This window comes from Salmo trutta, unplaced genomic scaffold (assembly GCF_901001165.1).
Source record: "Salmo trutta unplaced genomic scaffold, fSalTru1.1, whole genome shotgun sequence".
In the NCBI taxonomy this organism is placed as follows: domain Eukaryota; kingdom Metazoa; phylum Chordata; class Actinopteri; order Salmoniformes; family Salmonidae; genus Salmo; species Salmo trutta.
This window is the reverse complement of record NW_021823049.1, coordinates 36,050-48,736: the sequence shown is the minus strand read 5'-3', so window position 1 is coordinate 48,736 and position 12,687 is coordinate 36,050. Positions and strand designations below refer to the sequence as shown.

Here is a 12,687-nt window from a genome sequence, read left to right as displayed (position 1 = left end):
GCCTAATATCTCAAAGACTAGTTGATAAAATGTTCATAAGAAAGAAATGACATTCTAATGGAAATGTTTCACAATGATGTCATTAGGCAGAGCAGGCAACAGATGGCACACAGACAGCAGAGTTGGGGACAGATATGCAGGGACATACTGGCAGAGACAGGGAGTCTCAGGTAAGTTTGTTGAGTCTTTGTTTGGCAACATTATGAAAGGTTCTCAATTTTTTAACATTGTAAAATAGGAACATAATTGGAAAATGCCATGGATACCCCCCTCTCTCAACTTAAACTGGTGACTGAACTAAGATTTGTTAAAGGCAATGGTATTGCTGTTGTGATTAGTTGTGTAGTTTTGGGTACCGGTAGTTAGGAGTACGGCAAACACCTTATTTCTTTGGTTCCTCCAATATACATTTACCATATTATAATGTAGGCTATGTGTTACAGCACTACTTTTGTGTCCCCTTCAGGAATTGCTCTTGAGAAAATGTCATGTAATTGTCCCCTCCAAAGTTGATATCAGATTTTCGCCAATGGATATAAGTCAGTATTCGACATCCATCCATGGCTGAGGATGTCAGGATATGACGTGAAACCGGCCACTAGGGGCAACAGTGAGCGCTGTTACCTTTAAGTAAGTTTTGGTTTTTCTAGGACAATTGTGGATGTGGATAAGCATCTGCCTCTGACTCCAAAGGTTTCATGGTTGAATCCAGCGATAGAGTGTCATTTTTGATAGTTTTGTTATAAGCTATCCCAAACCTTACCCCTTACCTTAACCATTTTGAGTTAATGCCTAACCTTAAGATTTCGGAGTTAATGCCTAAACTTAACCTTAACCTTAAAATCCGGAGTTAATCCGTAAATTTAACCTAAACACTTTGAGATTTAACGTTTGGAACAACTTTGAAATTTGAAGTTTGAGAAACATGGATGAACGTCTAATTCTGATGTGAGACTGTGAGACCCTGCAGGAAATTTTGACACTTGCTGATAGATTTGTGGATCCAGGATCACATGTTGGGAATGTGGCTCCCTCTAGTGGTACTTTTCCATATAGACTTACCCCACACTCCAGGGTTTCGACCAGGGTTTTATGTTAATGTCAGCTCTAAAGACTTACGGCGAGGGCATCAAAAATCTCTGCATCATTCAAGTCTGTTGCTTTGTGAGAAGGTGTTAAAGTTCACAGTTAGCCATTGTTATGTAAAAGACAGCTGAAAAGAACACAGAGCATTGCCTTGGCCCCGCATGAATGGATTTCACATGAATTTCTTGGTTATTCCCATCTATGCAAATGGTATGTCCGGCATCTAGTGGGTGTTTTGCAGTATGAACATGACTGGAGTCCTGTCTGTCTCTAACATGCTGACCAGACCAGTTGCAAAAATAAATGAACACATACATGTTATTCAATCATTGCACGCGCGCCAAGCATCTGCTTAGCCAGGTGCTAAAATAGTACTTGGTTCTATTGTGACACTGGACGTGCTGCAAGTCCTGCATCTTCCATCTCCTCATTTTGTTTTGTGGAGCATATTCCCACGTGCCATCTCCTCATTGGTTTAAGGGCATATATCAAATCAAATTTCAAATCAAATTTATTTATAAAGCCCTTCTTACATCAGCTGATATCTCAAAGTGCTGTACAGAAACCCAGCCTAAAACCCCAAACAGCAAGCAATGCAGGGTGTAGAAGCACGATAGCTAGGAACAACTCCCTGGAAAGGCCAGAACCTAGGAAGAAACCTAGAGAGGAACCAGGCTATGAAGGGTGGCCAGTCCTCTTCTGGCTGTGCCGGGTGGAGATTATAACAGAACATGGCCAAGATGTTCAAATGTTCATAGATGACCAGCAGGGTCAAATAATAATAATCACAGTGGTTGTCGAGGGTGCAACAGGTCAGAACCTCAGGAGGAAATGTCAGTTGGCTTTTTCATAGCCGATCATTCAGAGTATCTCTACCGCTCCTTATGTCTCTGGAGAGTTGAAAACAGCAGTCTGGGACAGGTAGCACGTCCGGTGAATAGGTCAGGGTTCCATAGCCGCAGGCAGAACAGTTGAAACTGGAGCAGCAGCACAGCCAGGTGGACTGGGGACAGCAGGGAGTCATCAGGCCAGGTAGTCCTGAGGCATGGTCCTAGGGCTCAGGTCCTCCGAGAGAGAGAGAGAGAAAAAGAAAGAGAGAGAGAGAAGAGAGAAGAGAGGAGAAGAGAGAGAGAGAGACAGAGAGGAGAATTAGAGAGAGCATACTTAAATTCACACAGGACACCGGATAACACAGGAGAAATACTCCAGATATAACAGATTGACCCTAGCTCCCCAACACATAAACTACTGCAGCATAATTCTGGAGGGCTGAGACAGGAGAGGTCGGGAGACACTGTGGCTCCATCCGACGATACCCCCGGACAGGGCCAAACAGGCAGGATATAACCCTACCCACTTAGCCAAAGCACAGCCCCCACACCACTAGAGGGATAGCTTCAACCACCAACTTACCATCCTGAGACAGGGCCGAGTATAGCCCACAAAGATCTCCGCCACGGCACAACCCAAGGGGGGGCACCAACCCAGACAGGAGGATCACGTCAGTGACTCAACCCACTCAAGTGACGCACCCCTCCTCGCGACGGCATGGAAGAACACCAGTAATCAAATTGATATAAAACATCCCCACTAAATGTTTTTAAATGCTCACGAATTTCTACAAAATGAGCACAAATTTATATTAAACATGGCTACAAATTATGAAACGAGCTCACGAATTGTAAAACGTCACGTACTGTAATATACATCCACTATACTTTTAGTTTTGGATGTTATGATGATATTCCCTGGAGGTCGGGGCCCACAGGGCAGGTGCCCTGCGTGCCCATTCGGTAATCTGGCCCTGATCATGAAATTAAACTACAGGTATTGTTGTTACACATCCTCACACTGTTTTGGAGGATAAAAACTGAGACTGTAGCCAGCTTCCATTTTACCTAATTTTATTGTCCAAAGAATGTTCTCATAGTCCAGAAGCATTGGATGAAAATCCACAATGTTGGTGCCATACAGGAGCACTGACCAATCTGCCTCCAAAAGAGGACTGCTGGTTTTGAGGATGGTGTGGAGGTCAGTGGTTGATGATCTGAGCACCCCCTGAGATGGTGAGTATGGTTTCAGTAGACCACTATTGAGCTGGTAGATCAGATAGGAGCTTCGAGGAAAGGTCATTTAGTGCTTTGAATGTGGTTCATATTGCCTTATAGTGAATTCAGGACTTGGACAGGGAGTCGATGCAGCTTAAAGATGCATATACATGGGGGTTGGATGATAGTGTCAAATTTCTTAGAATGAGCGAAAATATTGGGGAGGGGATAATAGTCAAGTTGGGAAATGTGCAAATATTTAGATACAAACATAAGAGAAAGTTGGGGATTATTCAGATATTCCTGTTGAAAAAGAGAAAAGCCAGAAAGATATAATCTTACAGTATATTAAATTCATCCCATTGGGCCAAAACTGGTTGAATAAACATTGTTTCCACCTCATTTCAACAACAAAAAAATCTATGTGATGACGGTGAATCAACGTGGAAAACACATATTTCTCACCCAACTTTTAACCAACATTTTTGGTTGATTTCACATTTTGGTTGATTTCCCAAATTTAAATCAAAACTAGACATTGAACTGATGTCTGTGCCCAGTGGGACTGGATTTCTGTAATCATATCAGCTCATTTGTCATACTTCTTCTAATCAACCAGAGAGAATGTACCTTTCTTGAGGTTAACCTTTGAGATGACCTCCCTCAAGGATTCTCGCTCTTTCCTCGGAGCGAATTTGTCCCACATTTTAGCAAAAGTCGCCATGGTGGCCACGTTTCTCAAGATATTGCGACCATGATGCCTGTGGACAAAGATATTCATATCATCTTAAACGTGCACATATCAAATAATTTCTCCTGTCTGTGATTAAAAACAGTACTCAATTGATGGCAACCTGAGAAAAATATCCCATCAAAATAAGACATACATTAGGTAGAATTTGCAAGAGGGTCGAGAGCCATGCGTCCTGCGAACACAACCCAGCCAAGCCGTACTACTTCTTGACACAAAGCCCGCTTAACCTGGAAGCCAGCTGCACCAATGTGTCGGAGAAAACACCATACACCTGGCGACCGTGTCAGAGTGCATTGGTCACAACAGGAGGTCGCTAGTTGGCGATGGGAGAAGAACATCCTTTGGCTTCGGCTAAGCTTTTGGCTTTTTAACTTTCAAACCCACATGAGTGCCTGGACTTGGATTTTCCTATGCCACGTAGCATTTATTTGTGTTTATAATTTTTCCTATTTGTTTTCAATTACTATTCCCCTCCAAGAGAACCTGTGGTTGTTTTGGAATACCTAAAATCCACAATTCAATCCATGACACCCTTTAGCATAGATGCTGTAGACAGCTGACAATGTGGCTTTTAAAGGCAATTTCAATTTGTATTCGTGGTAAATACTGCAGATGTCAACTCAAGAGTAAATTACCTTTACAAGCTGCATTGTCGGCAATCTAGTGCTATAGCGAGTCATGGATTGAATCTCGGCCTAAGTTAAGGCCGGCCAATATGTTTAAGCAAGCTACTTTACAGGAGGAACTTCCCACCTGACTTCCTGTGCAGGGTCCACAGCCAGTTTACTGACGGCAATCAAGAAACGGTCAGTGAGGTCTTTCTTCCCCGACAGGAGACGAGACATCCCCATGACCTCAGCCAGTCTCTCCAGGTGCTGAGCAGTGCAGCTCCTCACCGCAGCGTTACGGTGGCTGAGGAAAAAGTTTAATTACCATTGATTAATCGTTATTCCTACATTTGTAAATGTCAATAAGAAATCTATAAATAGTCATTTACACATTTATAAACGCTATTTTAAATGATTTGTTAGTGATTTATCAGATAATTAATAAGGTATTTGATCATAGTATGTTCACAATTTGTAAATTATTAATAATGTACTACTAATGTACTATAAACCAGTTATAAAGGAGTTATTGTCAAGGCATTTGTTAATGGTTGATTAATGGTTTGACTCACCATTTATATACATATTTATAAATGTATTTATATTCCAGCCCAGGCGCAATTTCGGTTTCGGTCACTAATAGGCAGCAGTGTCAGTGCAAAGTCTTAGACTGATCCAATGAACCATTGTATATCTGTTCAAAATGTTGTATCAAGACTGCCCAAATGTGCCTAATTGTTTATCAATACATTGTGCACTCTCTCAAACAAATAGATTGATATTCTTTCACTGTAATACCTACTGTAAATTGGACAGTGCAGTTAAATTAACAAGAATTTAAGCTTTCTGCCCATATCTGTCCTGGGAAATGTTTTTGTTACTTACAACCTCATGCTAATCACATTTGCCTACATTAGCTCAACTGTCCCGCGGGGGGACACTGATCCCGTAGAGGTTTAATATCATAATGTTTCTTAAGACCTGCCTAAATGAAAACATGTGAATATTTCTGATGGTTATATTAAATTTATTGACTTTGTAGTGTGGTAGTATTTGAAATATAACTATTTATACATTAAAATGTTTATCTTTTACGCTATAAAGATACTTAAAATATGCAAGCAAGCATTAGGCAATGAGTTGACATTGACTAGCAAGAATTGGACTGAGAGTGGAAAGGTATTTAACATTATGAAATCATATACAAGGCATTAACAAACCTTACAATGCAATACCTTATGCATGATCAGAGAGGGAGAGAGAGAGAGAAGTCATAGCCTGAAAGGCCATGCCCCAAGAGTCGCTGGGGTGGAGAGAGAGAGAGTGTATCTCACTAGCGCAGGTCAGGAACAAAGAAAAGAGAGAGAAGGTCAGGAACAAAGAAAAAGAGAGAGACAATGAATCTAAGACTCTTAAAAGCCTCTGAGTTGTTAAAATAAAACAATGTGAGTTGTTAACCAATATGCTACTATAAAAGTGAACTTCCAATCAGATATCAGACCTACAGATGTAAACACAAATGAAACTCTGCTACCCAGAGTGGTGATGAGGGGGTTGGTGAGATAATTGTAATTATAAACCGGGTGGTTCGAGCCCTGAATGCTGATTGGCTGAAAGCCGTGGTGTATAACCTACCATTTGGTTTCGAAATATTGAAACCAAACCATATGATTTGAATGAAGTATTTAAGTAAACAACAGGAAAAGGTGACTGTAAGAAGCACTCATAATTTCAAGTAGGCTACATGTCGTATTAAACTGCATATAAACACTCTAAATAGGTCAGGAGTCAGACGTGTAGCCTAATACGAAATGTATTTGTAGTAGAGTTAAAATGGTTATTCCATCAAACTTCAAATTATTAGAATAGTACACAACGCAGAACAGAACAACCAGGTTGAGGGCCAAAGCCCGCGAACAGGAATATTCCAAGTTCAGACAGAAGGGGGGAGTCAGATCGCTTTGATCGCCAGGAACTTTACTTTTGGTGTCTATTTTTAATTGTTGCGCTACTGGTGCTGCCTGTTGATGTTAGGTAGGCAGTTACAGTAGCTGAATGATGTTAACATCTTCGGGTTTTGTTTCATTAAATGTATTTTATTTCATCTGGGTGCATGCGTCACCTACTAACACCCTGGTGCTACCCGTAGCTGCCGTTCTCTTCAGTCCGAGAAAACACAGAGAGAAAGGTGTGTCTTGATATGACTCCTTTGTAGAAGTCCATATCGTGAAATAAATAAAACATCCCAAGGTTAATGCTGTAGATATTGTTGTTATAAGGGAATGTGAGACTATAGAAACATGTAACTTTCAGAGTTTTATTGTTGTTATTAATATAGTTTACAGAGTGCTAAAAGTGCTGCTGTTGCTAGCTATCATGCCTTTCTGTGAAGCTAACAGTACGGGCGTTGCATTATGGGAGATGTAGTTTGGTCCTCTAAGGTATGAATGGGATAGAGGCGATTTCACGTTGTAACTTGTTTGTGCTGCAGTGTTTTTTGTAAATGAGTTGTTGTATTTTGGTACTGTCAACACTATGGCGCACGCGCGCAGCCAGTTTGGGTTCAGTGTAAGCTCAGCATTTAAACAACATTTTGTTGTATTAAATCGTTATAGTCTATAAATTGCACATACATGCTGATTGACTTACTTAGAATGAAATATAAATAAAATAAAAATGCCTCATTATGCTCAGTCTACAGTGCCTTTGAATTCATTTTTAGAAACATGAGTTCGGCCAGAGTCTGTAGCTTCAGGCTCATGTGATTGTGCCTGGAGAGCAGGCCAGCCGCAGAGAATACGCTCTCAGCTCTTGCAGAGCCACTTGGGATGCTAAACACCGTTTGGGCCACTAATGCCAGGCTGGGCAGGGATGCGTAGTTATTTTTATTTTGTTCTGTAGGTAGGCCTAAAGGATTTTAGGTCAAATATCCCTATCAAAACAGAACGCTCCTTGAAAGAGGTAATAGAGTTAGTTAACATGCCATCAATGATGGCCTATTGTGTAGATAATAGAAGGAAAATTAACGGAACTTTTTAGAGATTATTTTTTGTTTATAAATAATGCGCTAAAATGACACACTTAGCTAGCTACCCACCTCGTTCCTTTCTGTTAGCATGTACACGTAGTAAGTACATGCTTTCGGGATACCTGTCTTTTCATTCTTTAGTTGTGGACACTACATAACCGCACTCCCTCTCTTCCTCTTGGTCCTCCTCATCTTTGTAAGTCTCCTTGATTTTTCACCTGTGTGTTTTATCAGCTTCTTTATGAAGATATTTAGAATATTAGATGACAGTAGCTAAAGCAAGGTGCTATAGCAGCACACAAGTAGACTACAAATGCATGTTGGGCCGGGCATGCCCTGAGCTTGTAAAATGAGTGCTACTGGAGCACTACTGGAGCGAAATTGAAGGGGGCGAGAAAGTCGAAGCTCCAGCCTCTGGGAAACTTGCTCCACGATCCAGTCAAATAGGGCAAGCTCCACTCCTCACTCCGCTCACATACTCTGGCATGGCCACACCCTAGGTGGGACTGACTTTGCAGCTATCTGCATCTCAGTCAGACATGTCGCGTTGGAGCCTATTTGTGCTCTGTTCTAACAAATCTCGCTGCGCATCATGTAGAAATGACCTAGTCTGATCATTCTCTTTTTCATATGCTTGAAGTTCTGCTTCCAATTGCTCTATGCTGCGCTCTGATTTCCTCTGGGAAGTTCATCAGTAGTTTGCTGTGTTGCTATTAGTTTTTCCCGAGTAAAAGCACAGCAAGCTTTAGAATTAACATTCTCGTATTTTTTCTTATGCATGTCAATACACTGAGTATACAAAACATTAAGAACGTATTCTCTTTCCATGACAGACTGACCAGGTGAATCCAATTATTGATGTCACTTGTTAAATCCACTTCAATCAGTATAAATGAAGGGGAGGTGACAGGTTAAATAAGGATTTTAAAGTTTTGAGACAATGTAATATTGCCTGTGTGTAGCTGGTGTAGAGGAGTCAGGCGCAGGACAGCAGATATGAGTAATAAACATAATTTACTCAAATATTCACAAATACAACGCAATAATTCGAGGCCACAATAACGGACCGTATTACAAACAAACAATCACTCACAAACAAACATGGAGGAACAGAGGGTTAAATAATGAACAAGTAATTGGGGGAATGAAATCAGGTGTGTAAGACAAGGACAAAACAAATGGAAAATGAAAAGTAGATCGGCGATGGCTAGAAGGTCGGTGACGTAGACCGCCGAACGCCGCCCGAACAAGGAGAGGGACCGACCTCGGCGGAAGTCGTGACAGACAATATGGACATGGATTGTGTATGTGTGCCATTCAGAGGGTGAATGGGCAAGACAATATTTAAGTGCCTTTGAACGGGGGGCTAGGGTCATTATGTTATATCCGGTGTAATTCTCCTGTCTTATCTGGTGTCCTGTGTGATCATATATATGCTCCCTCTAATTCTCCTATCTTTCTCGCTCTCCCCTCTCGGAGGACCTGAGCCCTAGGACCATGCCTCAGGACTATCTGGCCTGACGACTCCTGGCTGTCCCCGTCCCTAGTCCACCTGGTCGTGCTGCTGACCCTGTTTCTGCTGTTCTGCCTGCGGCCATAGAACCCTGACGTGTTCACCAGACCCCCCCGCCCCCCCTATGTTAAGTATACTCAGTGCATATTGCCAGCACTAAAGAATTTCAACCCTATTCGAATCAAATGTGAGAACATTCTTGCCTTTTTTGATCAAATCATTAATACGAGTCGATTTCCATAACTCAAAAATATAGATTGCTTGCATATTCGCCTTCACGTAGGCCACGTGTTCATTATATATGATAATTTTATTTGTAAACAAATAAAATGATCATATATAATGAACATGTGGCAAGTCAGTTAAGAACAAACTCTTATTTTCAATGACGGCCTAGGAACAGTGGGTTAACTGCCTTGTTCAGGGGCAGAACGACAGATTTTTACCTTGTCAGCTCGGGGATTCAATCTTGCAACCTTTTGGTTACAAGTCCAACGCGCTAACCACTAGGCTACCTGCTGCCCCAATAGAATAATAGAATAGAATAAACTCAAATTTAGTCCAAAGTATCTGTAAGATATATCACATCGGGGTCACCATTTACTGTAGTGTCGAATTACAGGAAATTAACTTTAATATGCACATGTTTCTCTCCGCCGTCAAGAGGGGTGCCATAATTTTTGGGGGCCCGCTTGGTGTGGGGGCCTCCCAACCAAACCTCCCCAAGAGGCTAAAGAGGCTAGAGCCGGCCCTGCTCTGGAGCATCACTTTCATATAAAGTGTTAACAAATGTTCTTGTGTAGAGATGACATACATCCACTGCTAATTAGGTCCGGGACGATACCAGTATCCAAAACACGAAGCGGATTTATACAGCAGGTTTTTAAAGGACCAAAGAGTGAGATCTGCTTTGTGTTTTCATTTTTGCCATTGAAAATATATTGCGATACTGGCATTGTCCCGGCCCTAATACTTGCCTTCATTGCACATTTAGACTTGCCATTTGTACTTGCCATTTGCCTTCATTGCACATTTATACATCCCACTTAATAACATACATTGTACTTAATTGTTTTACTTGTACATTTTTTGCACTCTTTTATTTGCACTTCTGGTCAGATGCTAACTGCATTTCGTTGTACTGTATTTGTATTATGACAGTAAAGTTGAATCTAATTTAATGTGTGGTATACCTAAGCGAGCAGTGACCATTTTGCACCAGAAAGTTCAGGTCTGTTTGGAGTGAATCCTAACTTCCACTCGAGTCAAACTTTCAATGTGAGACAAAGTGAACATTTGTGGAAGTCCGGATCTACCCCTTAGTGAGTGTTAATTGACCCCTCTCCCTCTTTACCTCAGCCCACCGACCAGCAGGGCATTCATGACACGGGTAGGGGTGCAGCTCTGCACCATGTGACCCAGGGCACAGTTGGCGCCCTGCCGGATGAAGGTGTTGGCCTCGCTAGCTTTGTGCAGCAGCACGCGTGCCGTCCCCTCCACCTCACTGTCCATGGCCCTCTGGAGGTGGACGTACATGTCACCCAGTGTGGCCATGGCAGCACAGGACACTGCAGAGCGCAGGTTCTTCACCTGAATCATAATAACATGCACAGGACCAGCTATTAATGTTGAGCAGTACAACCCACGAACATCAGAAACGTGACACAATAATTTCACTTGTTCTCCAAATGTAGCAGATTGGGGCAGTGAATGAATACAGCTACCTCATTTATAATGGCAAGGCAGATATCATGGAGTTTAGGCATCAGTATGTCCATGTGGTTCTGAGCCATCACACGGACAGAGGTCAAGCCCTCGATCTTCTTCTCCCTGCAATTCAGTGAAAGAAACGTAAGCAATTTCCACAACATTTTCCAAAAACATTATAATGATGTTCATCAATTAGGACTCTGGTCTCTTAATTTCAGAAGTTTCTACGCTCTGTAGCTCAAATCTACATTTCCAAGGACACTACACTGTGCTTCCTTTAGCCTAGCTCCATTGGTCTTGTCTACAGTGAATGCTCACCAGTCATCAGAGGCAGAGTGGAGCAGCTTGAAGGTCTTAGTCAGGGCCTGCTCTGGGTTGGACAGGGGCTGCAATCTGGCCTGGTCCTGACTTTTCTTTATTTGGCCCTTTGGCTCACTGGCTGCCTTCTTGTCTATGGGTTGACAGCAGACATCTATCTCTCTGTGAACTGTATTTATGTATTTACTCATTTCCATATCTGTTTGTAGCTTTTAACACTAGAACATCTTAGTTCATTATGATATCATTTTAAATTTAGCACACATTTTTTGGTGCTCACCCTGCTCAGAAGCAGGGTCTAATTCGCCTTGAGCAAAGGTTATCTCACTGTGCAACAGGCAAAGCAAGTGTGGAAAAATGTCTTAGCCCTGGGCTAAAGCCATTTGTGTCCCTTCCCTTCCTACTATCAGTCTACCTAGCTTCATCTCTCTGTCTAATTTAAATTAGTGTGAGTACATGAGAGGGACTGACCTGAGCCGGTGTCAGCCTTTTGGAGGCTAAGGAACCTTGTAGGCCGAGGCAGTTTGCTCCTGGGCTTGGTAGGAGGGGGAGCAGGCCTGGGTGGGCTGTCACGCGACTTTACCGGGGTCCCAACATCCAAGTAGTCACGGAGCTCCGCAGGGGTGTTCATATCCACTGAGCTCAGGCTTCCCAGAGAGCTGGTGGCTATTTCCCCCATGGACATGGCCGAGCCCAAACTTCTCCTGCCCATGGCCTTCACCTCATGTACCACCTTTGGCGTAGACCAGAAAAGATTGCTCCCATCATAGAAATGCATATAGAACTAGTATATACATAAACTAATACACAGAGAGATCCTGTATTCTAGGATCTACTCTATCATGCCGTCAAAGATAGTATCCTTTCTAACCTGTACCCCCGCACACTGTACCCCCTTAACTAATCTGTACCCCCGCACACTGACTCGGTACCGATACCCCCTGTATATAGCGTCGTTATTGTTATGTCATTGTGTTACTTTTATTATTATTATTGTTTACATTAGTTTATTTGTTAAATATTTTCCTAACTCTTCTTGAACTGCACTGTTGGTTTCACAGTAAGGTCTACACTTGTGTTTTCACAAATTTTCACATTTACAATAAATTCAAAGTCCATCCTACCTTCCAGGCCTCCTCCTTCAGGTGAGCCTCGATGTCCCTCACCTCCTCCATCAGGTCAATGGGTCCGTTGTTGTCAGCACAGGCCTGGTCCAACTGGACTTTCAGGGCTTTGACTCCCCGCCTGCCCTTCTTCTTCTTGCCCCTCTTGGAGGGAGCTCCAGCGGGAGGGACGGGAACAGGCCGCACGCTACTGCTGCTGAATGACTTATTTACCTCTATGGACTCCAGAGAGTGAGATCCGGGTCGAACTTGGGCTCCGTCCACCCCCACCACGTTCTTCAGTGGGGCCAGAGCTATGTGTTCAAGCCTTCGTGGCAAAGGCCTCGGTGGAGCTTTCGGCTGCGGAATGCACTGAATAGAGGGGACGAAGTGGTGCGCGAAGGTGCTGCCAACCCCGATGAGAGCAGTCCGGACATAATTCTCATGGATAGCACTTATCTTTCTTTGCTTTGCTTCCATGGCCTCTCTCTCAGCTCTCTGCATCTGCAGAAGTCTGGC

General features: G+C 42.7%; 2 protein-coding genes across 2 annotated transcripts; both read right to left on the bottom strand.

Moving 5' to 3' along the window:
• Positions 1-3,764: 3,764 nt before the first annotated feature.
• On the bottom strand, positions 3,765-11,462 carry LOC115188472 (TOG array regulator of axonemal microtubules protein 1-like; the record flags this gene model as incomplete). The annotated part of the gene is made up of 5 exons (XM_029747342.1): positions 11,066-11,462; positions 10,762-10,867; positions 10,392-10,627; positions 4,642-4,800; positions 3,765-3,895 (listed from the first exon to the last, which is right to left on the bottom strand). Coding segments are annotated over exons 1-5 (829 nt in total), but the record flags the coding sequence as incomplete, so codon positions are not given.
• Positions 11,385-12,687, bottom strand: LOC115188471 (uncharacterized). The gene is made up of 3 exons (XM_029747341.1): positions 12,190-12,687; positions 11,537-11,798; positions 11,385-11,392 (listed from the first exon to the last, which is right to left on the bottom strand). Exons 1-3 carry the CDS (start codon positions 12,670-12,672, stop codon positions 11,385-11,387), a joined length of 753 nt encoding a protein of 250 aa, XP_029603201.1. The 5' UTR covers positions 12,673-12,687.